Source organism: Vidua macroura, chromosome 11, assembly GCF_024509145.1.
Source record: "Vidua macroura isolate BioBank_ID:100142 chromosome 11, ASM2450914v1, whole genome shotgun sequence".
Lineage (NCBI taxonomy): Eukaryota > Metazoa > Chordata > Aves > Passeriformes > Viduidae > Vidua > Vidua macroura.
The window spans coordinates 15,974,938-16,002,330 of NC_071581.1; the positions used below are offsets into that span (position 1 = coordinate 15,974,938).

Sequence of the window (27,393 nt, forward strand, 5' to 3'; positions counted from 1 at the left end):
ATAATTCCACACAACAAACACAAATGCAATATATAAAGTAAGTCAATAAATAATTTTATGTAACACAACATTTTATGGAGCTATGTTTTCTTTAGTGGATTCAATAAAAATCACCTTGCTTCACCCCCTGTGAAGCATTTTCCAAGCTTAGAACCAGGAAGGAAGAACTCCTTTGCTGATACAAAGACTGTCTGGGCAGCAGTGCTCGTGCTAAGGTCCTTGGGCTGCTTGGTAGGCAGCGAGCTGGACACGAGCCAGCAGCTTGTCCTGGCAGCAGAGAAGTAACATTTATCTTTCCAACAGCTCCCCAGTGCCACAGCCTCAGATCAGGATGTATTAGTCACAAGTCTGGACCAAGTATAGAGGACACTATTTGACACATCTCCAGTATATATCAACATCTGCTTATTTTCCTCCATTCAGAAGATTTCACTGGTTTGATCATATTCTTGATTGAAAAGGGAAAGTCCTAAACCTCTCTCTTTCAAAAAGAGGGAAAGTGGTTCAAGAGAAGAGGAGGTGCTATCCATCCTTCTTCTTCAGCACCCCTGGTTTATCACCGAGTCTGACCTCTCATGAATGACAGTTCTCTAAATATATATGGAACAAGAAAAGGTCAGCACCTTGCAGCTGGCTGAAGCAATTTTCAGATTTTTTTTCCCCACAATCTTGATTCAAAGATGTTAAGAAATTAAGAAATATATGATTGCTCTTGATATCAATCCATTAGTTAATCACCTTCCCTGTGAAAAAACTTATGCCTTTTAATTTGAACTTATTGGGCTACAAATTCATATTGTCAGCAAGATTAGAACAAGATCATTAATATCCAGTATTATTTTGTAAGGGACATATCTGAGGTCCCTCATCAACTCATCTCAGTTTTAATGAGAAATTGCACAGCACATGTTTAACATTTTACTGTGTGGCAATACAGTTTAGTTTTCCATCAAATTGGAGATGAATCCCTTTTCACACTGTAATTTTTTGGAGGGTTTTGAGTGCTGAAGCCAAAACCATATATAGGAATTTGGAAATTACTTCATCCCATCCCACAAGATGGGCAAGAACATACCCATGCTTATTCCACTAATGCATTTAAGAACCACATAAGGTTCTTTGTCACAGCATCACCTTGGAAACTCGTGTTTATGCTGTTTATTCACTATGACTCCAAAACACACTTCAGTCATGGCTTTCTAGGATACTATGTGCCTTGATTTAAATTCAGCTGGAATACCTGGTTCCCAGGTGCACAGCTTTACATGTAGCAGCCTTAGCACATACACTGGACTGGATTTACTTCACCTGACAATCACAATGGCTGCCTTAGTGCCCAGTGATTTTCCATGACCCAGAAGTTTATCATGAACAAGTTTTTTAAATACCTTTTTCACCAACAAAATTATTAATAAAAACAAATTGTGACAAGCAATTACTAGTTTTTGCTGAATATCCATGGAAACTATTCACTCTTGTACACCTCCAGATTAATCCTGAACTAAATGGCATTTATTGATACTCAGTACTAATATTAATATACAGTAAGGTTGTCAAGATCAAGTCCTTTAAAAAAAGTCACTAAATAAATTTAACAAGCTCTTGTTTTCTTAAAGCCTTTGTTACTGGGATTAACACTATTCTCTACTTTAACTAAATTCTGTACTAAGAATAAATGGGAGAGCTGGTAATAATGTGAATTACATATGTGTTAACACCATTTAGAGCTAATCAAACACCCAAGGTGTTTTGGGCACCTGCGACCCTCCCTGCACAGCCATGTTCATCCACTCCACCTCCTTTTAGAACTGACACATCAGCACTTCTCTGACCTCCTGGAATTTCACTACTGTTCCAAAGTGCATTGACTATAAAATATCCCTTCCAATACTGCAGTTAAATGTATTACAGTGGGGAAAGATATACCGATATGCCAAGGTAAATGTCTCTCTCAGCTCCCAGTGTATTCTGGTGGGGGGCGGTTTCAAATAGTTTTTGTGTTAAGTTTTGGCTTGTGTTTGTTTTTTTTAATATACTTTACCTGTGGATGTTTGAGATATATACAGGCTTCTAATGATAATGCATTATTAATACAGACAAGGGTGCAATTCAAATGCCAAACAATCTGGGATTTGCCTTCTGTTTTGCCAGAATTGGATAAATTCAATTATATCAACAGAATTTTTTTACAGTATGGGAAAAAATATGCAAAACAAGTTTTTCAGTATAAGATGAACTTACTTAACCCTGTCTTTACATTTGAGCAAAGCTTTCCATTGAAACCCATGAAGCTTTACAAATTTCATGAGTTTGCAGCTATAGCAGAAAAAGAAGATGCTGCTGCTAACTGACTGATACAACAATATGTATCTGGACAGACTACTTGAACTACAGGGAGAAAAAAAAAAATACCCTGTAGCTCAGCTTGCTGCACTGCTACCATTACACAAGCTCTTGCTGGTGTCACTGGTCAGAATATCCTAACTGATCCCTTGTGCTTTTAAATACTTTCAAACATTCCTGCCCTCACTTCTTCGTATGAGCCCCACACAGCACACTGAAATCCTCAGGTAGCTGAGAGAACCTGTGGGAGGGCTTGAACTGAAGGGGCGGGGGGGGGGGGTGTCTCTAAAAACAAATCTTTACAGAAGAAATACAATTCTATCTATGACTCAAAACTTCACCTCTAGGGATAGTTAAGAGAATAATGCTTCTGGAGTCCATTCTATCAGAGGTGTCCCCTAAGTCAATGCACGTTAACTGCGCCATTCTTGAGAGCCGTCTCTGCACTACTTCTCTTTTCACCTGTTAAGAACCACATTGGAAGGAAATTAAGATTTTATAGCTTTCAAGTTTTTATAATACTGAGGAAAACTTCACTTTAATTTATATTAGATACCCAAATGGAGTTGTTCTGTGTACAGTTACTTGAATGTTAACATGATCTGAAACATAAAACTCCCTACTCACCTTCTGTTTATTCTGCTCTTCTTTTTGAGGTTATTTTTGTTAATCAGAGAAAAACAGATCACTCAGCTGAGCAGCAACTCTTTAGTTTTCGTATTAAATATGTCTGGGATAAGCATACCTCATTTAATTCCTAAAGACTGATGAATTACTGGAGAAGCAGCAGAACAGGGTGTTGTAAATGAAATTCAAATATCTTTCAGCACAATAAAAAACAGTATTTTCAGCTACAGTCAGGACAGATTCTAAGTTTCAGTAAAAAACCTGAAAGAACAAGGGCCACATATGATCTGAACCATTGTTACCAACACTAAATATAACCAATAAAAGGGAATTTCCTGGGTCTGCGTGTGTCTCTAAGACCATGTAGGTTACAGAGTAGCAGAGCTTGATACTGTATTGACATTTCAAGATTTAGTACAACAAAGAGTGAACTGGGCATCTGAACTAAAGCCAAATGGATGAACAGGGGTTTACAGTTAAGCAAATAAATCAGTACAGTTTAGTAAGTTATCACACACAAAACAAGCAGTCAAAGCTTTGGTTTCTTTCAGTTCTTGCCAGTGTGTGTCCTCGTGTTCAGGTAAAGCAGTGGCTGCTCCTTATATCACGTATTTCTAGAGCACGTTCAAGCACATTTGGGATCCTAACGCTTATTACTCCCTCAAGCATTCTCTCTCTGCTAAAGAGGTAAGAGAAGCTAAAGTTGCCAGGATGGGGAATTAGGGATTTTTATGCAAATATAATCAATAATATAGCTGAAAGAGCTCATGTACAAAATCGTACAGAGCAGGGAGAACTATCCAGAGGTCAGTGGAACCTGTTTATGTATGAGGGATAAGTGCAAGGAATAGGCTGGCTTTGCTCCAAGAACAGACAGGCCTAATAATACTCAACATCCAACTTCCAAAAATCTAAAAAAGCAGGAGTTCTTGGACAGTAAGTCCTAAGGGGAAGAGAATAAATTGAATTCTGGAGTAGGCTGTGCACAGAAATTCCTTAACGAATTAGTAATCCCATAATTAGGTTTTTCAGGTAAATGCTGAATAAAGTCAAGAATAACACGGGTCAGCTTCTGGCATTTCAAGACACAGCCCTGGGAGCGCAGCAGGCGGGTATCAACCTGCAGCCCCAAGAGCTGGTGCGGATGCACACAAATTAGCTACGGATCATAGTCAAGATCCAGCCTGCTCACATGAAAACAGCTCTTGAAATAGCTCCTTCCCCCAGAAACTCTGCAGGCACGAGTCACCAGCAAACTTAACGCTGTAGTGACAGTTCTCCAAGCTCTGTCTGAAATGGACGAGCCTTGCTGTATTATTTCAGTTGCAGGGCCACTGGAGACTAGAGGAACTCGAGTTTTGCACTTTTTGCTCTAGATATTACTCCTCAAAAATACCCCACAAGTTTTCTGAGCCTTTCTGTGCGTTCTAATAACCATTCATGTACAGCGGATGACATTAAAACTGAGCTAGCCCTACACATCCAGAAGAAAAACAAAATGGAAGTAAAAATCCACCAACCTAGGAAAAAAAAAAGGCAGCAACCATTGCTTTGCCCTTATACTAAAATTACGCCTTTTTTCAGTTCTGCTGATGTCTTCTACACTGAAGGAAAGCGTTACGGAGATCGTTTAAGTAAGAACAGCTTGAATACAGCACGGAATTATTTCCAATACTCAACGGGCTCCTACAAATTCAACAGGCTCTGCAGAAGATTAATAAACTGGAGAATTTGAGACGATATTTACACACTTCCTGAAACAAAAACACGTACACTGGAAGTGGTAAAGAGTGTTTTAGATGCAGTGTTTTAACGACACCTCTGGAGTTTATTACTAGAATTCACTAACTGGCCAGAGATGAGGAACAGCCATGCATGTATTTAAGGGGAGAAATGTTCAGCAAAAAAATAGGAAGTCACAAACAGGAAAGAGAGCTCATTCTCACCAACAGGCAAGTCCTAAGGATTACACTGAACAGAGAAGGAACCATACAACACGACAAAAGCCTTCTATCGAAGTCATTTCACAAGGTTAACACAAGGCCAAATTCGATACCATATACACATATATTCTAAATAAATGTAAAGCTGATATAGAGAACAAACAGCAAAGCGTTTGGACGCAGAGCATGTGCGGTTTCCTCCTCTGCATCACAAAAAGAATCGGGTTTTGTGCTTCCCCCCCCCAAGCAGCAAAGACCCATGGAAGGGAGGGAATAACGCCGTCCTTTGCCGTGAGATTTCGGGCTCCATCCCCGGCCAAGCGCCCAGCTGCGGAGGCCCGGGAGGTTCCCGGGGAGGTGCCCCGCGAGTCAGGCAGCCAGGCCAGGTCCCAGCAAGTGACACAGCTGGTCGGCGGCTCGGTGGCAGCCCAGGTGCTCCCGATCGGAGCCCGAAGCCCCGTGGGGACCCCGGGCCCGAAGTGGGGTGGCAGGGACGGGACGGTGGGGGGAAGGGCGGACACAGAACGGCGGGGCCGCCGCTCTCCGGGAGCGGCGCGGGGGGTGCGGGGGGGCTGCCGGCCGGTCACCGCGGCGAGAGCGGGCGCCCCCCAGCCGTGCCCGCCCCGGTGCTGCTGCATGGCGCTGCTCAGCCTGCCTTGCAGAGGGAGCTCGAGTCCCGCTCTGCGCCTCGCAGCGCCTCTCACTCCGCCGCACACGCCAGCGCAGCGAGGCGGCGGCCGGCGGGAGCGGGACACGCAGCCGTCCCCGCGGGCAGGGCCCGGCCGGACACCGCGGCAGGACACGGGCGGCGGGCGGAGGGCGCCGGGCGAACCCCGCGGAGGTGCGAGAAAGGAGGGGGAGCGGTGGCGGGGCGGGAGGGGAGCGGGCCCGGCGGGGCGGGGGGGGGGGGGTGGGGGGGGTGGGGAAGGAAGGGACGTGCGGGACGGGAAGGGAAGGGAGGGGGCGGTAATGGGGCGGTTAATCAGCGCCGGTGGCGCGGTGGAGGAGACAAAGGAAAGAAAATGGAGTCGGGGCCGGCGGGTGGCGGCGGCCGGGGAGGGAAGGAGGGCGGGCGGCCCGGGCGGTGCCGCAGCCCAGCGCCGCGCTGTGGGGAATGGCGGCGGTGGCGGCGGCGGCGGCGCGGGGACGGTAGAGGGAGACAAAGCCCCCCTTGCTGCCCCGGCGGCGGCCGCTGCGGGGCCCCAGCCGCGCCGGAGCCCCATCGTGACACCTAGAGGCCGGAGAACGCGACTGCAAACCCCCCGCCGCCGCCGCTTACCTGCGCCCCGCGCCCCGCCGAGCTCCCTCCGGCCGCCGGGCCCCGCCGCCGCCCCGCGCCGCCCGCGGGCCCCGCGGAGGAGCCGCCGCGCCCCGCACGCCCCGCCGCGGCCGCCGCCGCTTTAAGCGCCCCGGCACCAGCCCCGCGGTTTAATCGCTCCACAGTCGCTTTCGGACACAAAATGGCGGCGGGCGGGGCACAGTGCGCACGCGCCACCCAGCGCGGCTCTGCCGCGGCCGCCGGCCCGAGCGGGGGGGAAAGGGGGGGCGGGGGGGGGCCGGCGCGCGCGGGGAAGCGGCCGCGCGGGGCAGGCTGGGAGCGGCGGGCGGGGCGGGGCGGGGCGAGAGTGGCGGGGGGAGCGAGGGCGCGAGTCGCGCGCCAACTTCAAACGCGCGGGGCCCGCGGCGTCACCCGGCGCGCGCCTGTGCGTGCGTCTGTGCGTGCGTGCGTCAGCGCGTCACGTGCCGCCGAGGGGCGGGTGCTGGGGGGGCCGGAGGCAGCGCCCCTCCCTCCCCTCAGGGCAGCGCGCGGGGCGGCGTGAGGGGAGCGCCGGGCGGCTCCTCTGTTAGCGCTGCCCCGAGATCCGGACAACGGCGGGCAGTCCCAGCTCTGCACACCGCTGCTCAGCTGGAACTTTCTCCTTCATCTCAGCCAAAACTGTCCGCTTTACCTCACCTAGAACTGCTCCCTGTACCTTGTCAAAAACTGAGCCCTTCGCCTCTGCAAAACTCCCAAAGCAGGAGGCTGTGCCTCAGCTCCGTGGGAAGAATCTCCTCAGGAGAATAAGGCCACATAGGAAGTCCATCCTCCGTGCTGAGGAGGGATTTGGCCTGGTTGAAAGACCCAAACTTCCTCTAAGCTGGAAGAGGAGTCAGTACATGAATTAATCATGAATTTCCTCCTCTGCATCACAAAAATTGAATTAATCAGCAGGAAGGTCATAGGACAGTTTTGTAAATACCACCAATTGTCTGGAATTAGGGTCTAGAGGGGAAACCATGCGAGGAGTGGCTGAGGGCACTTGGCTTGTTCAGCGTGGAAAAGAGGATACTGAGGGCAGAGCTCACTGTGGGCTGCAGCTTCCTCAGGAGCGGCCACCGATGGCTGCTCCCTGTGACCAGTGACAGAACCTGAGGGAACAGCATGGAACTGTGCCAGGGGGAGTGAGGCTGGGTATTAGGAAAAGGTTCTTCACCCAGAGGGTGGCCAGGTACTGGAACAGGCTCCCCAGGGATGTGGTCACTGCACCAAGCCTGACAGAGTTCAAGAAGTATTTGGACAGCATCAGGCATGTGGTGTGATTCTTGGGGATGTCCTGTGCAGGACCAAGATTTGGACTTGATGGCCCTTGTGGATCCCTTCCAACTCAGGAGATCCTAGGATTCCACAATTCTGTGGTTTAAGATGGTGTTTTTAAGGACCTTGGGCTTGCCAGGCCCATAATAAAGTAGGACAAACGATCTCCAGTCAGCTTCAGCACAGCGGGAATGGGAGATGTGCTGCCAGGTGTTTAGTAGGGAGCTTCTGGGAAAGTCAGCAGGCTTGATTTCCATCAGAAGTTAGACACCATGGTGTTTTCTGTCCACAACTTATCCCAAAAGGTGAAAAGAACCACGGCACCCTTGGTGAGATGCATGAATTTATGTGAGAATACACAGGGGCTTGCCTGTGTTTCATTTTCTGCAGTTCCCTGAGTTGCTAAATCTTCTGGGTTTAACATATTTTCTCATCTCCAGCAGTGTTGTAGCAGCCCCAGAGCTGATTGACAGGCAAGCTGGGGAGAGGAGAATTTTATGAGCTCCATTCTGCATCCTCTTGGTATTTTCTTACCATAAATCCATGTGAAATGGAGCAAGAGTAATGGGTTAAAATATTAATAGTTCAAAAATCAGACACATTGGAAGGAAGCTGCATTTTTTTGTTCCTCTTACTCCATCAGTCGCTGGAGGACAATAAGGCCAGGACATCAGAGAGAAATCTAAATGTAAAGAAACCCCAACACAAACCTGTGGTGGGAGTTTTAAGGCTGTTAGAGTTGAAATCCGTGTAAAAAAAAATCTTTCCTCCAATTTGTGCCTCTTGAGATGTCACTGCAGGTTGTGGTGAAAGCTGTTCAACAGCCCAGGCTTTACCACAACCTGCTTAACAAGTGACAAACCCATCAGAAAAACATTAGCATACATTAGCATGTGTAAACTGTGCCCTTAAATCCCGGTATGAATAATGGTGATGACTTGCTGAGCTGTGCTGTGGAGAGGAGGGTCCCTCTGCCAGGGGAGTTGGGCTCAGAGTGACATCAGGCCCTGACCCGGCTGTACGGGTTTCTCCTGCCTAAGCCTAAGCTCTCCCAAGTCCTTGCAAAGCAGCAGAGTGCCGTGGGCTGTGTTCTGAGTACCAGTACTCCTTTGGGGGTTGTTGACAACCCAGAACGAGTTTCCTTCTCAGGATGATAACAGCAAGATAAGTCCATTAGCCTCTTTCAGTGGGGCATTGGCAGCTTACCGAGGGGCCAGAGGGGATGAGCTGTGTGGGTGCAGCCTTGGTTGAAGGAGAAATAAATTATCTACAAAGCAGTGGTAAAAAGTGGCCGTTAATTATGTGAGGTGATGGTGTAGCCCACAACCATGAGCTCCTGGGTCTTCATTGCATGAGAAATTTGAATCATCAAAACAATATCCTGAATTTGAAGGAACCTCACAAGAATCTTTGAGTCCAATGTTGGACAATCAAAAGCTTTGCTAAAATAAAAAAAAAATCCCACATCCATGGCCTTCTGTTTAGCCACTGGATGAGTTGGTGTAGAAGGAAATTAAGTTAGCAGAGCACGAAGAATCTGCTCAGAACATTTCTGTAGTGTGAGTTTTTAAAAAAATGACATACGTTCTAAGCTGTCAAGCCATCAATTCTCACGCTGCAATTTTTGGGAGAATGGCATATCTTTCGTCTGTAGCCATGAATCCTGCTTTAAGCTCAAAATTTAGCTCAGGCACGAATCAAAATGGAGAGGAGCAGTGGCTGTGTGTAATACTGTCTCTTACTCTGCTTCAAATACGCACCCAGGGCAGGGTGTAAATGGTTGCTAATGATCCCTCTGCCTTTTGTTTGACCCATTCCATGGCAAACGGTCGCATCTTTCTAGTAGGAATGTCGCTGTTTAGGAAGCATAAGTTTGTTTTTTTTTTCCTGGCAAGCACCTATTCGTGGACTTCTCCTGCCAGGAGCGTCCCGGGCCATCCACCAGCGAGTGCTGGGGGTCTGCCCTACTGATCCTGGGTTTCCTCACTTGGAGGCGCTTTTGAGCTGATTTGCCGGGAATTCAAATCCCCAGCTTCAGTCCTTGCTATGAATGCTCCTGAGTATCAATCTCTGAGCCTGTCCAAATTAGACACCCAGAGGCAGATGATCCTTCTAGAAAAGTAGCCTGAGACTTTTCCCAGAGACGCCTTGCCCATGAGCAGACTGGAAAGAACTGAAGCCAAGGAGCTCCTGACCACCTTGCTGAGGCCCTGAGTGGGCTCACCCTCCTCCTTCCAGCTCTGCGCTTCCATCACTTTCACAATCCCTCAGGAGTCACCGCTCTAAGTCAGCTTTAAGGAAGGCAGTAGTCGAGCTTGAGAGCATTAAACTAAATTTTGAAGGCTGTGTAGAGCACCATTTGGTCTCTCTGTGAAACAAGGCCCCAGGTGTTGCCCCAGGAGTGGTCCTTAGAGAACAAGCCCATACAGATGTGCCTGACAATCCTGCAAGGAGCACACGTCAGTGCTCACGAGGAGGCTGTTTCTTTGCTGTGGTTCAGCTCAGGCTGCTTAGCTGTTCCAATCATCTCTAAGTGCCCCGGTGAGTGCCTTGGAAACATGATTTCCCACAAGCCTGGGAAAAGGTGGGAGGTCAAACTAAGTTTGCTCAGACCGGAGAGTCATAAACTGCAACCTCCAAAAATGACTTTGCATCAAGATATAAGTGATTTCTAACACAAGGGCTGATTGGAGCTTGTGGTGCCTCAAAGTGGCAGTGTCTCCTTGGGATCATTCTGGCTGGTGGCTGCTCTTGGTGTGAAACCCAGGCAGCTGCACCAGCCCGGATGCTGTGCAAGAGGAGGGAACATTGTGCTAATGATCTTCAGGGGCTCCTCAGGACACTTTCCCAAGACTAGCAGGTAAAAAGCGATACTGCAGAGTGCTCCAGAATCTGTATGCACCCTTCCAATTAAAAGGAAAAAAAAAAAAAAAAAAGGCAAAACCAGCAGTAAGGGAGGAAAAGGAACATCTTCCCCAAACCAGAGCACATGGGTAATGTAACTGTGACACAGACACCCTCCCACGGGCTCCAGCTCCTACAAGAAAAGCAAGTAGCTGCTGAGCACAAGCACGTCCATACAGGAGGGGGATGTTTTAAGTGCTGACACAGATTTGGCTGACAAACGTGGTGCTGGCACACTGTCTCTTTTGAAATAACAAATGCTGCCGCAAAACGTGCTCTGCACTGCTGTGTCTGTCCCTGTGCACTGTGAAAGTGGCTCCCAGGGAGTTCACCCATGAAGCTGAGAGGTCCGAAAATCAAGACCTTTTGTTTGAAGTTTGGTCTTGTGGAAATGGCAGTCCTGCCATTCCAGGTGACCTGGTGGTGTCCATAGGGCAGAGGTCTTTGGCAATGCCAGCACAGACACGTTAACAGTAAGGAGATGGGCAATAAATTATTAAATTAATCTGAGGGTTTTTTTCCCCACATGTTCTTACAGCCACATAAATAATGGGATTATTCCTTGCAATTCCAGGAGCAGAGTAATGTTGTCCTGTCCTGCAGCTCCCTGCCTACCCCGACAGAAGTCTGCTTTCCTGCTCTGATCTCTACAGTCAAGGTGTAGCTTATCTTGGAAAGTGGAATTGTGCTGCAGGGAAGGTTTTGGGAGGGCAAAGAGAACACCCAGGTAGGTGAGTGAATTAAATTAATGGCTTTGGCCACTGGGGCACTGGGCTGGTTTTTCTTCAGCAATTATTGAAAAGGGAAAAGAAACCAAACCAAACATTTGAGAGAGGTGATGGCCACTTTTCACCTCTCAGGTGCTCTTGTCTGCAGTTGCATGTGCCAGCTGGGACCTACATACCTCATCTCTTGCTACTCAAGCTGACAGTGTGATGCAGTGCTCTGGGAAAAGCACTGTGCTTCCCTTCTGGAGCTCATCCACCCCCCAAAGCAGGTGGAAGAAGGCTAAGGGATGAGTGATGCAGCAGTGTCCCCTGGTTAGCCCTCCCTGCAATCCCATCTGCAGATAAAACTGCATCCAGAAGTGCTCATGCTGAGGGGGTGTCCCAGATGGGACCACATGCACCATGACATGTTACATTCTGCCTGAGCCAGCCCCAAAAAGCTCTGCTACAGTGAGGAAGAATGAAGTGAAGGCTGTAACCTCTTGGGATGTACTTAGAAACCCTGTAAAGCACCAATGGATGGGCCTTGCTTGGCCTGGGGACTATAAATTCCCAGTTCTGCTGGTGATGACAGTGCCTCTGCTCTGGCACGGGTGGCTGGCAGGACTGAGGGGATGTCCCTGCCTCTGTGCCTTTGGGGGCATCTTTGCTGCTCTGAACTACTCCCCTCCCAGGACCATACAGACCACTAAGATGATTAAGGGATTGGAGCAGCTGCCATCAGAGCTGGAAAAATGAAGGCTTGGGAGGGGGGTTCTTGTCCATGCCTGGCAGGGGGTAAAGAATCACAGAATAGTATGGTTGGAAGGAACCACTATGGCTCATCTGATCCAACACCTCTGCTCAAGTAGGGTCATCCTAGAGGGCATTGGACAGGATTGTGTCCAGATGGTTTTTTAATACCAGTGAGGGAGACTCCACACCCTCTCTGGGCAACCTGTTCCTTTGTGTGATCACCCACACAGTGAAGTTGTTCTTCCTCATTTTTATGTGAAACTTCCTGTGCATTAGTTTCTGCCCATTGCCACTTGTCCTGTTGCTGGGCATCACTGAGCAGAACCTGATCCATCCTCTGGCACCCTCCCTGCAGATACTGACAAACACTGATGAGCTCCCCTCTCAGTCATAACTTCTCAAGGCTGAACAGCTCCAGCTCCCTCAGTCTTCCCTTGTAAGAGAGATGTTCCAATTCCTTTATCATCTTTGTATCCCTCTGTTGGATCTGCTCCAAGAACTCCATGTTTCTCTTGTACTGAGGAGCCCAGAACTGGACACAGCATTCCAGATATGGCCTCACTAGGGGTGGAGGGGCAGGATCTTGCCCTGCTGCCAATGATCTTCCTAATGCATCCCAGGATACCAGTGACCTTCTTGGTTCCCATGGCACACTGCTGGCTAAGGGACAGCTTCTTGTCCACCGAGACTCCCTGGTCCTTCTCTGCAGAGCTGCTTCCCAGCAGGTTGGCCCCCATCAAGTACTGGTGCATGGAGTTATTCTTCCCCAGGTGCACCGTCATGGTGGATGTTCAGGGATTTAAACCACCAGAAGGTGATGGGCAGGGTTTGAGAAGAGAAAGGCAAACAATACAAGCTTAAGAAAAATCACCAGTGAAACCACAGAGACACATCACAGAGAGAGGGGGAGCAGTTCTGGAGGCTCCCAGCCCCACAGTGACACCATGCAGGGTATAGGTGCAAGTGCCCCAGCAGCCCTACTTCGTGCTGCAGGCAGAAATATCCAGGATCCCCCCTTTCTGCCCAGCCCAATCAGGAGGTGGCACAAGACCCAGTGCTCTCCCATGCACTTTGTAGCTTGATGCCACCTCCTCCTTGGTGGGGCAATAGGCTTTATGTCACCAGCCACATGCTGCGAAGGCTACTGAACTCAGGAAATTTAATAAAAGCAGTGAGAACCAATCGTGTTGTGAGTGTCAGGGAGGTGGCCACCACCATGCTGCTGCACCATGTTGTGACAGCCACCAAGAGGGCAAAGTTCCTGGGAGAGCCAGAGGAAACAGTGCTTCCTTCACAGCAAGCTTCCAAAAATCCAGCAGCTCGTTGGTGCTGAGGAACTGCACAGGAGGGGCACAAAAACCTCCAAAAAACCTCCAGCCTCAGGGAATGTGGTGAGGGACGAGCAGCAAGAGGGGACGCAGAGAGCAGCCTCCCTCCCAGCCCAGTGGTGTGTCCCTCACACAGTGAGGTGGGGACAGCGGATATCCTGGGACAAGGCACAGCCAGTTAGGCACAGCAGCTCATAGGGTGGTTTAGCATTCCCTGTCACACCCATCCGGAGTGGGAACATTTGGGAACATGGCCTGGCCACTACAGCTGCTGCAATCTGCTTCCAGTGCTGGACATGGGTCCTTACTGGTCCAAACTGGAAGTCAGGGCCTAGATAATGAACAGCAGCTGGAGATGGGGAACGTGTGGATTTACACACACACACGGCGGTTTCCTTTCCCAGGGCAGCCCTGGTTTTGGTGGCCCCCATCATGTGTGGCCACCTCCTTCTACCTTGGGTGATGCATCCCATGCCCAGCAGCCAAATCTTGGCAACGTTTGGCTGAGTTCCAGGGCCAGAAATCACAATTATTTCCCATGACATCCCCTGTCGCCCTCTAGGCAATTATGCTGACACCCAACTTGCCCTGCCCCAGGGCACTGGGGCCAAAGAAACACCCTTACAGTGACACCAATGCTCTTTAAAGGTTTTTATTTCTGCTTTAAAATCAAAATTAGTCATTCTCTGTAATTACATTATATATAGATTTATAGAGACAATATAGAAAAGAATTTTTTGCTTTTGTTTTTCTGCAAAAATCTGTAAATAAAAAATAAAATAAAACAAAACAAACAAACAAAAAAGGTGGCAGCTTCTGTCCATCCGTCTGTCCATCCCTCTATCGCTCCTCCTGCCCCTGCCCTCCACAGCTCTTTCCAACAGGCCAGGAAAGGCTCTGGGCTGAGGCCACATCTCACTACACTCCCTAAAGCCACAAGCCAGGGAGGGACAGGAGCACGTGGAGCTGGAAAGAAGAAACGCCAGCAGAATATATTAATATCTTATATTTCATTTTATTTAAGTCCTGGGGACTCCAGGTGGCAGAGGGCAGCAGTCCCCATGGCCCTGACAGCTCCCGGAAAGAAACAGCGAGGTTTCCAAAGTGCAGGTCCTTCCAGGTCCTTCCGGGACAGGGCGCATGCCCTCAAGCAAGAGGAAGGCAAGAGGAGGCAGAGAAATCTGGTACCTCTCCCTGCCACCCCAGTCCTGGCAGCTGTAGTGGACGAGGGGGGCAGGAAGGGTGGACTCCCTGGGTACTTTAAATAGCGATCAGAGGGTGGGATGTGCAGCGAGCCCCCTGCCCAGTGGTGTGGAGGTGGCACCCGTGGGGCCGGTGGCCGGGGACAGGGAAGCGGTGCTCCGTAAGGCAGTGTGCGGCCATGGCGAGCTGCCGGCGGGTGGGGTAATACTGTGGTGTGCTGCCGGGAGCGGAGCTGCCGGGTCCCCAGTCCGTGCAAGCCCGGGTGGCCCAGCAGTGCCTTTGCCCTCAGGGATGGCAGGTGGGTGTGCGTGGGTCTCAGAAAGCTGTACTGGCCATGCTGGCTGGTGCAAAGATCCGTGGGAGGCTATCCAGGGTCTCCTCCAGTCGCCGGTGAGCTGATTTACCGTCTTCCCCTGCAAGTACATGCCACGGTCAGTGATACAAACTGCAGAAGTTCTGTCCCCTGCCAATCCTGGCCACCTACCCTGGCCTTTCCAGGGAAACAGGCCTAATACCTGGTAGAGCTGAGCCTGCGTGCTATGGCCACAGCATGGAAACCTCTCTTGTTCTCTACTGCACACCCCTGGGCAGGTCCCAGCTGGGTTCTGGATCAAAAAGTCCCCAGAGCTCCTGATTCAGAGGTTGCAAATCCCATTCTCGGCTGCCCGTGTGGGACAGGCTTAACCCATATTTCTGCAAGCTGCAGGACTGTTGGCTTGTGGAGAGCCTTACCTGGGACCAAGGTACCAGTGCTCAGGGCTGTGCCAGCTCCGGTGGCTACAACAGCTGTGCCCATCTGCATGCACTGGCAAGGGGTTTGCAAGGGCTCCCCCAGAACCCCCAGGCACACACAGAGATGCACACATCCGTGCTACAGGCTCACTCTGAGCTCTGCCTGTGCATCTGCCCACAGCGGCCATCCCCAGCAAGAGATGGTGACATGGACAATCTGCTGGGACATAGGACAAAAGGCATCTACATGTGTCAGGGTGCCAGTGGGATGTGCACTATCAACAACCAAGACACACAGACTCCAAAATGTGACACAGCTGACAGGCTCTAAGACAGAGACATTCGTGAGCAAAGCAGCCAGAGCAGGGACAAGGGGTACGAGGACAGCTCACGTGTCCCAACCTGTGCAGCAGCTGCCACGATCTGGAGGCCTAGAAACACACTCAGATGGTTCTCTCAGGGCCATCTAGCAAATAATAAATAACAACCAAGCTTAGTGCTGTGGCTACAGGATTCCTGGCCCTCGCTGCCAGCTTGCTCTTGCCTGGCAGAGCTCAGGGCGGGATGAACCAGAGTGCGTGGGCTAGCCATGGAGCCCCATCTCCCTTGGGCACTGCTGGCACCAGGAGATGCCACTTGGGATGCTGTCGGTGGGGAGCAAGCAGAGAAGCAGCCAGACACTCACCACACAGCATCAGGCTCTGCTTGGCTGCCTCCCGCACAGGCTCTTTGTCGGTTTGGCACAGGTAAACCAGCTGCTCGATGCTCTCCTTGGCCTGCAGGAGAAAGAACAAGGAAATGAGTTTTGACTGTCAGGGTTGGAGCAGGAACACAGCCAGATGGGGAAGGTAGCACAGGGCGCTGCAGCCCCATGGTGCAGAAAAGCCCCTCATCCTCTTTCTTTTCCTCCTCATTGTGTTTCCTCTTCCCCTGGAACATACAGCCCTGCTGCCTCCTCCCCACACATCCCTCACCTTCAAGCAGCCCAGCGCTGCACACCCTGCCACACGTGTCTGCACCTCCTCATCCTCCAGCTGCTCCAGGAAACACACGAGGGCCTGGGGGAGATGGGGGAATCAGTGCCACCATCTGTAGCAGAACAGGGGCAGCACCCCGGGGCTGTGGCACCAGCCCACGTCATCCCTGGCTTGCCCAGCACGTACCCGTTGGCGGAAGCGGGGGTTTTCTGCCAGGCTGCGGAGCTGGGCTGACACGGCGCTCACCACCTTGCTGTTGCCCTCCACGAGGAGCAGGCTCAGCGCCTTCAGCCCCTCCTTCTTCAGGCGGCCCTCGGGCATGCGCTTCAGGGCACGCAGCACCACGTCCTGGTCGTCCGAGTTGAGGTTCTGTGCCAGCAGTGCTGCGGGAAGCAGGTGTGGGGAGTCGCAGGTGTGGGGAGTCGCACAGCACTGCCCCCACACCCCTGCCACCCCTCCCTGGGCACCTTGGATCCATGCTGGGCAGAGTGGGCCCCACACAATGTGCCAATGAATGGAATTGCTCCCCAAGACACTGGGGGACCTACAGCAAGGATATGGAAGGCAGCATGGGACTGGGCTACACTCTGCATCAGACTGACTTGCCTAACCCAAGGATGGCTGAGCCTCTTAGTGATGCCCCAGAATGGTCATGGCACTGCTGCAGGGTGATCAATCACTATGGTGATACTCTGGCACCCCATCCCAGGACTTAAGAAGGGTGGGAGGACACCCACCTTCCTCTGCCAGCTCCATCATATAAGTGTCAAGCACCAGGGGACCAAGTGACTCAAAGTGGCTCCAGTATTGGAAGATGGTGACCTGCTCGCTCTGGGCGCTGCCAGGCCGCCGGGGCAGCCGCCGATTCAGCACCTCCTCCACCAGTTTCACACACACTGTGGGAAAGAATCAGGATCACAGTGTGCAGCAGCCATGGTCATCCCTCTGTGGAGCTCCTGGCACACATATCCTCCCACTCATGGTCACTGAGTGAGGCTGGCAACTCCCCAAACACCCCTGGGCACCCACTCACCAGTATCAGCCAAACCAGAGTGCTGCTCGCTGATGGGAGCTGCATACTGGGCACTGAGCACCTGCAGGAACCGCTCCACAGGGCAGGTGTAGACATTGGGCACTTCCACACACAGGTCCCAAAGGGGCAGCACGCCCTCCTTCCGTGTTGAGAACTGCACCACTGTGGGGACAGACACTGTCAGACCTCCCTGAGGCCATGGCAGCAGGCAGGTGACTCCTGCCCTCTGTCTGGCATGGTCCATCGCTGCCCAGCCATGCCCACAAGGGGACACAGGCTTCACACAGCCTCCAGGATGGCACAAGAGGGTCCCCTCAGCTGTGTTTCTTTACCATCAGCGGCTGAGCTGGCTGCTCCTGCGCGCTCCTCCGTCAGCTGGCACACGATCTCCAGCACCTGTGACTCCCGCAGCAGCCTGTCCAGGGCATACATCTCCTGGCACCGCAGAGGACCAAAGGTGCCCAGCTTCTGCAAGGCACAGCCAAACCAGGGACTTCAGGGACAGAGCTCACTGCCCACATCACAGCCTCCAGGCTACTGCAAGGCCCCCTTCAAGGGGCTACATACAGCCCACCCCAGGGTGTCCCCTGCTGCCGTATCCCACCCTGGTCCTCACCAGCAGCAGCCGGTTGCAGTTGTTGAGGTGAAGCACCAGAGCCTTATCCAGGAACTCATTGCCGGTGCTCATGGGGTCAGTGCTGGCCTCAGAACCACTGCACATTCCGGTGTCATCTGCCCCCATCTCGCCAGCGCTGGGGGCTCTGGTGCTGCGCAGGGCTCTGCCAGCCCTCCTGCAAGCCAGGGAGAGATCAAGGCAGTGGGTCAGCACAGGACACCTGGATCTGGCCCTTCCCCACCCACAGGGCAGAGGACAAGTCCCAGGAGTACAAGGACTGCCTCTAGCCCACCCCTATGGAGAGCTACAGGGTGACATTATGCCACCAGAAGGACCAGGTACTGCTGGTTCTTGACCTAGACCTTCCCTAAGCTGTAATGAACAGGTCTAAATATGCTTGGGCACCCTTGAACATCCCCCATTCCAACTGTCCCAAAGCCATCTCCTGCCCAGTGCCCCATGCCATGAGCCCCACTGTGCACCTCTCATCTTGGAGAGGCTCCTCCTCAGAGCCCTCTGAGTCCTCCATGTCAGAGGTGTTGAGGAAGCTGAAGCTCTCCAGCGCATGCTCCACTGTCAGGCTGATGCTGGAGGCCCGGCTGAGGAAGACGCCTTGCTTCTGCTGTGGAGGAAGGCATGGTGGAGTTGGATCTTGGCTCACCAGCCAAGACAGCCCTGCCACCCACCAGGCTATGCCATCATGGATGGCCCCATCCTCATCACCCCTGGGCACTGCCAGCAGGGTTGGCCCCATCCCCATCACCCCTGGGCACTGCCAGCAGGGATGGTATTGTGTCCATTGCCTCTGAGCACTGCCACCATGGCTGGCCCTGTCCCCATCAACCCCAGGCACTACCAGCCAGGATGATCCTGTTACCCTCACCCCATGACACCCCTGGGAGTCCCTCACCAGCAGCATCTCCTCCAGACGTTTGAGCTCCCGTTCCAGGGGCTGCAGCTCTGGGAACTGTCCCCGATAGTCATCCAGAGCTGAGCCCAGGAGGCCAATTGCCTCCTCCAGACCTGAATCCACCATCTTCCCCCGTGGCACCTCAGGGATGCTGGTGGGCAGTGATGGGGTTGGGATGGGCCTCTCTTCTGCAGAGGCTTGTGCCAGTGCTGTAGGGATCCCAGTGCCATAGTCACTCTGTGCTGGCGCCTGGCTCTGCACTGGCTCTGCACTGCCAGCCTCCTCCTCGCAGGAGGTGGCCCATGCCACGGAGGCACGAGGTTTGGCCTCAGTGGCCCTGTCCTGCCCTGCCACAGCAGCTGCCACTGCAGCACCAGGCAGAGGGTGGTCATCTTGCTTGCCCATCCCTGTGTCCTCTGTGCTGGGCACAGGCTCCCAAGGGCTCTCCACAGTCTTGATTTCCATCGTGGCATCCACACTGGCCTCACTGATGTGGCTCAGAGTCCGGGAGTAGGGCACATGCCCATTGGCCACTGTCTCCTTCTTATGGCTGCTTGGCTCCTCCAGCTGGCTCCCAGCAGAGGGGACACTGCTGCCACTGGCCCCAAGCACGGCGTCAGCTTCCTCTGGTTGATGAGAGAAGGAGATCTCGATGGCAGGGGCGGAGGCCTGCACCTCAGGCTGCACGATGGGCTTGTGTGTGGCATGGCGGGCACTGCTGGACAGCTGGGGGCTGGAGGAGTCATCTGAGGACTCAGAGGAGATGGACCAGGCTGTGCCGTTCTCCAGCTCCTCTTGGCGCCGCAGCATGTTCTGGAGAGGGGGAGAATGGTGTCAGCTGAGACCCTGCTCCTGCTGCCCCATCTCCTCCAGCTGTCTGTGTGTCAAGCAGGGGCAGGATCGATCTGAGCTGGAAGGCACTGAGGCTGCCATGGCTCTGCTGACACAGCAGGATGGCCAGCAAACACCTGGCAGGTTCCAGCTCTGGATCCCACCCAATGCCAGCAGGCAATCCAGCTCCCCATGAACAGCCCCATATGTCCTGGAGCCTTGGGGTGCCAGCAGTCCCTCGGCACAGTGGGATGCAACACATGGAGCCAAGGACACTAACCACCATGGCTGCAAGGACAGCAACAGCTCCAGCACCAGCTGGTGGGTACAACACTGGCCACCACACCAATTTTGTGGTTCACCATCACTGAACCGATGCCACACCAATTCCATGTTAGTCACACCATGACAGCATCACACCAGTGCCACACCAGCACCATTTCACCAGCACCATCACCAGTACCACACCAATGCCACCAGCACGGGGACACAGAGAAGCTATCTACTCACTAATAGCCAGCTCTTGCACAGGGGTGAACCCAGGCTCACCTAGCTTGGGGACTAGCTCTGCAGGACCAGCTAGACCCAGCCTGGCAGAATCAGGCCTTTGGGCATCAGCGAGGGATAGTGAGTAGGAGACAAGGACCGGCTACAGCTACAGTGGGATGGCCACAGCGCTGGGCTAAGCTGCTGGCCTGCTCCAGCCCCGCACTTACGCGGCCCTGCTGCGGCCATCTCCCGAGCTCGGCCGAGGAGACATCGCCGCAGGAGCAGCTCTGAGACAGCTTCTCGAAGAGTGTCTCCCGAAAGATGTCCAGCAAGGACCAACCACGCTTGTCAGCCGCCCGCTCCGGGCTCTTGGGCAGAGAGAAGAGGAGCTGTGAACGTGGGAGGGAGGAGCAGGTGCCGGTACTGGGGAGTCCTGGTGGGATGGCTGGAGAGGAAGGAGCTGCCTACCCATTCCTGAGCTGTGCCACCCTCTCAGATGTTGCCTAGGCACATCCCTGTGTGGACCCCTCCACTGGCCATGTCTCCTGAGCAGCCCTGCCTGGTGCACACTTACATAGAATGCCTGCTCCCTCAGGGACGGCGTGTCAGGCGGACTCTGGTTGTAGGTGGAGAACCTCTTGTTCACCGTGGAAGCCTTGTTGACAGTGCTGGCTGCCGAGGGCTGGTCGTCCTTGTCAAAGGGGCTGGGGAGGACAGCAAGGAGGTGAGGGGTATGCACCAGCCCTGGAGGTCTCAAGACACCAGGACCCCCTCCAGACCAGCTCTGGTTTTCTATAATTACAGCCCAGTTTTTACTGGAGACAGCCTGGGGTGGGTAATCTCTTGCTGGGCATCCCCTGCACTGTCATCTGCCACCAGCAATGCCTACTGAGGTACTCACTTCCAGGTCACCTCCAGGCTGAGTTTGAGGGTGCCCAGGTCATTAATATCCACAGCCACTACCTGGGGCAGAGCTGCAAAGAGGTCCTTGGTCTCACAGGACACATTGCCCACCACAACGTGGTTGGCCAGGCTCTTTAGCTCCGTCACCTGGAGAAGGAGGAGAGAAAGGAGAGGAGGAAATGAAACCATGGGCCAGTGAGGGTGATGTTTAGGTGAGGTGCTGGAAGAAAGCCCTGGGAAGTGGTGCAATCACCATCCCCGAAAATGTTCAAAAAACATGTGGATGCGGCACTTAGGGACACAGTTTAATGGTGGGATTGACAGTTCTGGGTTAACAGTTAGACCTGATGATCACAGAAGTCTTTTCTGACCTAAATGACTCTATGACGCAGGGAGATAGCTGGGCCAACCCCATCCCTGTCCTTTTATACACTATACCTTGATGGAGAGGAACTCAGTGACGAGGGGCAAGAAAACCATCTCCTCGCTGTCCCACACCTGCTTGCTGTTCACCTCAATGCGCCCTCGCAGCTTCCACCGCTGCCGTCCATACTTCATGAAGATCTGGGGATGCAGAGGTATGGGTGTGGGAGAGACACCACCCCAAGGTGATGGGTGCTCTCTGTCCCTAGGCATGGCCATGGACACATGCCACCCACCACCACCCTGCAACATGCCCTCCACGCCAGCACCCACCTACACCCCTCAGACACCCCAAGGATAACAGGGCAGAGGAAGAGCAGAACCCAACCCATATGGTCCCACCAACCTCATACTGGTCACCAGCACAAAGCCGGGCAAAGCCTGCCAATCCTGCAAGAGAAGGCAGAGGGGCGTCAGCAGGCAGCAGGCAGGCAGGCAGGCAGGCAGCAGGACAGGGATGGAGCAGGACATGGTACCTTTCATCCGGATGTGGAACTCGCCCAGCTGGCTCTCCAGCTCATTCTCCAACAGACACATGTTCTGGGAACAGACAGATGGATGGACAGGACCCATGAGCAGCCACCCATGGAGTCAGCACCCTGCCAGCCCAGCGAGCCAGCTGCCTCACCTCTGTGTACTCCTTGTAGCCCTTGCTGGCCTCGGCCAGGCTCTCGCGTGCCTCCCGGCTGCCTGGCGAGCCTGTGCTGTAAGCCTTGACCATGTTGTGGGCTCCATCACGGAGCCGCCGCTGGATGCAGTAAGCCTCATACAGCTCATCTATCTGCAAGGACAGGCCCGAGCTGCAGTGAGGTGCAGGGCTGGGGACAGCACGGCCACCCCAGCACTGCCCCAGCTCTCACCTTGCTGGCATGAAACTCCAGGCGACGCAGGAAGCGCTCGATTGACTTCACTTGCTGGAAAAGCAGAGGAGATGGTGTGAGCGGCAGCGCAGCCCCTCCGTGGAGGAGCCACAGGTCAGGATGTGGCCTCTGCGTCCCCTGCGCTGAGGCTGGGGTGGGTCCTGCCTGGGAGCTGCAGGCTGGCAGCCAGTGGGAAGCACCCACGTGGTGCAGCCTCCTCCAGACTCCTGTGTAGCAGAAGGTCCTCCAGGAGCCATGCTAGGCTCCAGGGTGCTTTTTTTTCCCAGCCTGTGAGCTAACCCATGCCCTGCATTCACTCACAACAGCTTCTGTTTGCCTGAAAGGGGTTACAAGATCATCTCTGCTTCATCCCCTGCCCACCTGGGCTACCCTGCCTATGGAGCCCCAGACCCTCTCCTTCCCAGGGGACAAGGCAGCAGGGCAGTGCTAGCGGAGCGGGGCTGGCAGTAGCACATCCCAGGCACCAGGACAGGGAATACAAGGGGGATGAGACACTTATCCCGCTTACCTTATCCAGATCGTAGAGAAAGCCCTGGAGGAAAGATGAGAGTGATAAGACATAGCACAAAGCCAGCTCTGCCCACCCAAAGAAGACCCAGCACATGGCACCCACCACCCACAGCACAGCAGCGGGACAACTCCCAGCCAGGGCTGGAGAATACATGACAGAGGATGGGATGGGAGCCCCAACACCAGAGCCTGGGCTGGCCCCTACAACCCCACAGAAACAGGCTCTGCCCCAGGCATAGATGGACCACAGGTTGTCCCAGCTGTGCCCACAACCCCAGGTGTTTACCCAAGGCACCACTCCCCATAAGGCTCTTCCCAAGCAGCACTCACCAGGCGTGAATTCCTCTTGGACTCACGGATCTGTGTGCTGAGCTTCTCTAGTTCCAGCTGGTGCACCTCCAGGTAGGCTCTGGGGGCAACCACACCATGGTGTCAGGTTGGGATGCTCTGTCCAGGGCTCCTGCTCCCCACAGCCCACACCAACCCAGCACACATGGCAACACATCCCCACTCCCTGTTCCAACACACAGGTGTGGGAACCCATACATGCCTGTACATGGGATATAGTGGGATGTGGGACCCCACACAATCTGGGACATCAAGGCAACATGCCCAAGAGACCTGGCATGTCCCTGTCTGCTGGGAGCAGAGAGCTGCCGATCCCAAGCCACGTCACAAGCTGTCCCTATGCCCCTCAGGAGCTCTCTGCCTCCACCCACCCAGCACTTACGTCAGGCCCTTCTTGAGAGCTTCGTACACCTCGTCCAGGCGGTTGGGCTGAGGCACCTTAGGTGGTGGGGACTTGTGGGACATTGAGAACATCCTACTGACCCTGGAGCCAGTCTTGCGGGAGACAGTGGGGGTGAAAGGTGAGAGATTCCTGGGGAGAGAGTCTGGGATCAGCACACAGCACCAGGGTCCTTCTGGGTGCCCCAGCCAGCCAGGCACCTGTCTCTAGAAAAGGGTGATCTCTGCAATGGAGGCCAGGTCCACTGGGCCAGGTCCACCAGGTCCCTGGTGCCAGCTGAGGGGGAGACAAGACAAAGGAAGATGGCACCAGCTGGAGTCAAACTGAATTCCTGAAGGGTCCATGGGGACATCTCCAGCCCTGGTTGCCCTCTAAAGGAGGCATGCTCGGCTCCATCCCAGCACCCAGGTTGCCAGGGGCATAGAGGTGCTCCCTCTGGGAGGGTGAAAAATGCCACCCTGTGCTTCCAGGCAAGGATCCCAATCCAGCACGGGAGCATCCTGGGGACCAGCAGCCCTGTCACCTCATCACCCAGCACAGCGACGTGGGGCAGGGACATGCTCACTGATGCTGTGCCTCTCCAGGTGTCACCAAACCTGCTGGATGGAGCTGCCTCCCCCAGCCGACCCGCGGGATGCCGACCCAGCGCTGGGACCTGAACACCACCCTTCCTGCCTTGTGCAATGGAGTCACTCCCCAGCCCAGCAACGCCTCGCTCAGACCGGCTCTTCCCTTCCTCCTTCCCAAGCATCGTCGCGCCACCAGTGCCCAGGAGACACCATGGGCTCCTCATTTCCCAGCCTCAGGCTGTACCTCCCATCCTGTTCTGCTCTTCACAGAAGTGACCAAAAGACTTCCCCGAATCATTGGTGGGGAAATGAATGTCTTGGCCTCCTCCCAAGAGATGGGTAAGCACCTAATTTCCACCATTCCTTTTCCTTCCCACCCTCCAAGGTCCCTGGAGGCATCTCCCACAAGCATCTCCCTGGCAACCACTTGGTTGCAGGCATCTAAAAGTCCTCCCTCTTCTCTGTCTCTAAGGGGCCCCCTCTGGTACCCACAAATCATCAGAGGTGTGTTGGTGACCTGGAAAGTGTCACTTGGCCCAGAGGCTGGACAGGACTTGGGGACAGAGCTGAGCAGGGCGGGAGGTCAGAGCACAGGGAGGCTCTGCCTGCTACCCAAGAACTACCAGCAAGACAGTAGCCAGGAGCTCGGGATGGTGCAGAGAGGGTTGGTGGGGAAGTGCAGCACGTGGGGATGCTCAGCAGAGAGGAGGAGGAAGGGTATGAAGGGACCATAACATCACCAGTGGATGGAGAGGATGGAGCAGGGAACAGCTGCTCCTCACACTGCAACTGGTGGGCAGCTGGTAAAACCTTTCAAACGATAGGTTTGAAGTGACCCTGAGGAAACCCTGATTCACACCAGCACTCAACCCCGAAACTGGCTGCTGCAGGATGTCAAGGCCATCAAGACACTTCAAAGCCACCCCAGCTCTACCGCACCCATTAAACATTATGAGATGGTCACAGGGAAAGTCTTAAGAGCTGGTTGAAGAATGAGGTGAGCTCTACCTGCCCCCTCTCTCATGCTCTCGTGGCAGCAGCCACAGGGCTGCAGGGTCCTCACCCCAGTGGGGCACGGCAGAAGGTTGGGATGATGGGCTCTGTCTCCTACATGGCCTCAGTGTTCCTTGCAGCCCCCTGTGCAAGAGCCCCTGGCTACCAAAAAGATCCCTGAGGGAGATGCTGGGACAGCTGGATAGAAAAGAGCCTCAGGATGCACAGCAGGTCCCACCACAAAGCCTAAACCTGTCCCCATTCCCCGTGGCAGGCAGCATGAGCAGCCATCTCCTACCTGAAGGGCCGGTCGGCCGATGAGTTCACTCCGGCGAAGGACTGGCTCCTATTGATCTTGGTGACGAGGACTCGGCGCTGCGGGCGCACAGACAGTGACATCGTTGAGTGTGACCTGGAGGGCCGCCCTGGGGACAATGACACATCAGGGTCACCAGCAGCAGGGTGAGGACACGCAGGCAGGACTGCCACCAGGACTGAGAATAGCACCCACGGACCATGGGTTGGGAGACTTCCCACTCTCTCAGTCCAAGAACACTCCTGGTGGCACTGGGACACAGATCCCATGCTGCCTCCAGAGATACTGCCCTTGGTGAAGTGGGGCTCTGGGCACTGTGGGCTCTCAGTGGGCACACCCAGACAGACATGTCCCAGGTTGGTCCTATGGGAGTTATAGAAAGGGGCTGATGCCTGGTGCCTACCATGGCCTTTCCCAGATACATCCATGGCAAACTCTACACGGTGCCCAAGCCCAGACACCTCCTCCTGAACCCCACCTTCTCATATGTCCATTGTCACCCGTGCCATCCTGCTGCAGGGGCAGGAAAGGCACAGGGCTGTCCAGCCCTTTGCTGTCTCCTCACTTGCTTCCGCTCACTCCAGCAACCAGGAGGAAAATACAAGGACAACAAAGCACTTTGGAAAGTTCCCAGCTTTGTCAGGAGCTCTGTGTGGGGGAAGAAAAGGCCAAGCAACTCTCTGCCAGACCCTGGAAAGTCTGTGCAGGCCACACGTGTCCAGCCCCATGGCTGCTACACCCTGTCCTCTGCTCCTGGCAGTGACAGTGTCAGGAACCTCAAAACCACTGCCATGAGCTGCCTGTCCCCACCACAGCCGGTGCAGTTGATGCCAGCCAGGGATAGAGCAGTTTTCTGAGTCTCAGGGCCTGCACCTGGCTGCCTCTCTGTGTCACAGGAACCATCCCTGTAGGCCTGACCAGGGCTGGGGCCTGGGGAGGGCAGCCCAAAGGACAAGGCAAGAGCAGGGGAGAACAGGGTTCCTGGCCCTGCCACCCCCAGCTGTGCCAGCTGTGCACACAAAGGAACCCAGCCCACAGGGCAGCCACGGAGGAGCAGGATGCTCCACATCATTCTGTCCACCACTGATTGCAGGTCAATCCCTCTGCCACAGCCAGCCCCGAGCAGAGCTGTGGCAGCTGCTGGGGATGAGCCCACATGGTGCCCAGCAGTCACACACCCCACCAGGGACAGCCAGACAGGACCCCAGGGATGCACAGTTTCCCTGGCTGACAGTCTGAGCCAGACCACCTCTCTCCATCCTAAGGAGCTCGCTTTGCCTTTCCTCCTGTCTCCAGCATGGCTGACAGTGAACAGCACAGGGACACAGGCACTGCTGGGCCTTCTGCTGCCATCCCCACTCCTTCCCCACGCCCAGGACGCCAGCTCAGCCTGGTCCCACTTGTGTCACACCCACTCAGCCACTGGTGGGCATCGCCATGGCACTGTGCCCCTCGGCACCCCACACGCCAGGCTGGGGCCAGGGATTTGCAGCACCCAGGATATGCCAGAGCCATTTGCAGTCAAAGCTAACCACCACCACCACTCACCTCTATCCCAGTGGAGCCAGGAGGCAGCAGGTCCATCTGGTTCCCCCTTGGGACTTCTGTCCCAGCCCACACCACAGAGCCACTCGGCGGGTCCCACGGATGCAGTGTTATCTGAGTGCCAGTCCCTCCATTTTCCAGGACAACACTGTCCCAATTAAGCTCATTACGAAGAGCTGTAATCCCTGGCAGCCCAGCTGACCTGCAGGCCTGGGCAGATTACCCTCTGCAGGGCTCTTTAATCTGCTCCCCACTGAGCGAGGAGGGCCTGTGGCACCCGTGCTACAGTGGCTCAGCCATAGGGAGAGCACCCACCACCCACAGGACAAGGCTCTGGTGTGGGGCAGGTCACAGTTCAAGGTGAGGACGGTCCTCCCAACCCATCCTTCTGCAGCCCATGTTGCCATTTTGGAGCATAGAGGGACCTCTAAGGAGGGTTTCCCAGGCAGAAGCCCACAATGGGGAAGGATGCTGAGGCTGTCAGAGGAGAGAAAGATGCTGAGAGCATCAAGGGGAGGAGGATGCTGGAGG

The 27,393-nt window shown here is 54.0% G+C and overlaps 2 protein-coding genes across 10 annotated transcripts in view; both read right to left on the minus strand.

Moving 5' to 3' along the window:
- CTCF (CCCTC-binding factor) overlaps nucleotides 1-6,250 on the minus strand; it is a 34,889-nt gene extending 28,639 nt beyond the window's left edge. For 2 of the 5 annotated variants that reach the window (XM_053987565.1, XM_053987566.1), the window contains exon 1: nucleotides 2,685-2,833. The gene's annotated coding sequence lies outside the window, so the exon portion shown is untranslated. Of the gene's footprint in view, nucleotides 1-2,684; nucleotides 2,834-6,192 lie in introns of those variants that run through there. The other 3 variants (XM_053987567.1, XM_053987569.1, XM_053987570.1) reach the window with 3 other exon arrangements.
- A 7,569-nt stretch (nucleotides 6,251-13,819) lies between these two features.
- RIPOR1 (RHO family interacting cell polarization regulator 1) overlaps nucleotides 13,820-27,393 on the minus strand; it is a 32,047-nt gene continuing 18,473 nt past the window's right edge. For 4 of the 5 annotated variants that reach the window (XM_053987562.1, XM_053987559.1, XM_053987563.1 and 1 more), the window contains 21 exons: nucleotides 25,300-25,426; nucleotides 23,422-23,571; nucleotides 23,022-23,100; nucleotides 22,690-22,713; nucleotides 22,161-22,214; nucleotides 21,929-22,081; nucleotides 21,777-21,840; nucleotides 21,647-21,690; nucleotides 21,316-21,441; nucleotides 20,876-21,024; nucleotides 20,549-20,678; nucleotides 18,655-19,467; nucleotides 18,227-18,366; nucleotides 17,745-17,919; nucleotides 17,461-17,596; nucleotides 17,129-17,290; nucleotides 16,833-16,991; nucleotides 16,282-16,478; nucleotides 16,093-16,176; nucleotides 15,804-15,894; nucleotides 13,820-14,799 (listed from right to left, as the gene is read on the minus strand). In XM_053987562.1, coding sequence (XP_053843537.1) covers nucleotides 14,702-14,799; nucleotides 15,804-15,894; nucleotides 16,093-16,176; nucleotides 16,282-16,478; nucleotides 16,833-16,991; nucleotides 17,129-17,290; nucleotides 17,461-17,596; nucleotides 17,745-17,919; nucleotides 18,227-18,366; nucleotides 18,655-19,467; nucleotides 20,549-20,678; nucleotides 20,876-21,024; nucleotides 21,316-21,441; nucleotides 21,647-21,690; nucleotides 21,777-21,840; nucleotides 21,929-22,081; nucleotides 22,161-22,214; nucleotides 22,690-22,713; nucleotides 23,022-23,100; nucleotides 23,422-23,571; nucleotides 25,300-25,400 — 3,129 coding nt within the window. In that variant the 5' untranslated portion in view covers nucleotides 25,401-25,426 and the 3' untranslated portion in view covers nucleotides 13,820-14,701. Of the gene's footprint in view, nucleotides 14,800-15,520; nucleotides 15,585-15,803; nucleotides 15,895-16,092; nucleotides 16,177-16,281; nucleotides 16,479-16,832; nucleotides 16,992-17,128; nucleotides 17,291-17,460; nucleotides 17,597-17,744; nucleotides 17,920-18,226; nucleotides 18,367-18,654; nucleotides 19,468-20,548; nucleotides 20,679-20,875; nucleotides 21,025-21,315; nucleotides 21,442-21,646; nucleotides 21,691-21,776; nucleotides 21,841-21,928; nucleotides 22,082-22,160; nucleotides 22,215-22,689; nucleotides 22,714-23,021; nucleotides 23,101-23,421; nucleotides 23,572-25,299; nucleotides 25,427-27,393 lie in introns of all 5 variants that reach the window. The other variant, XM_053987560.1, reaches the window with a different exon arrangement.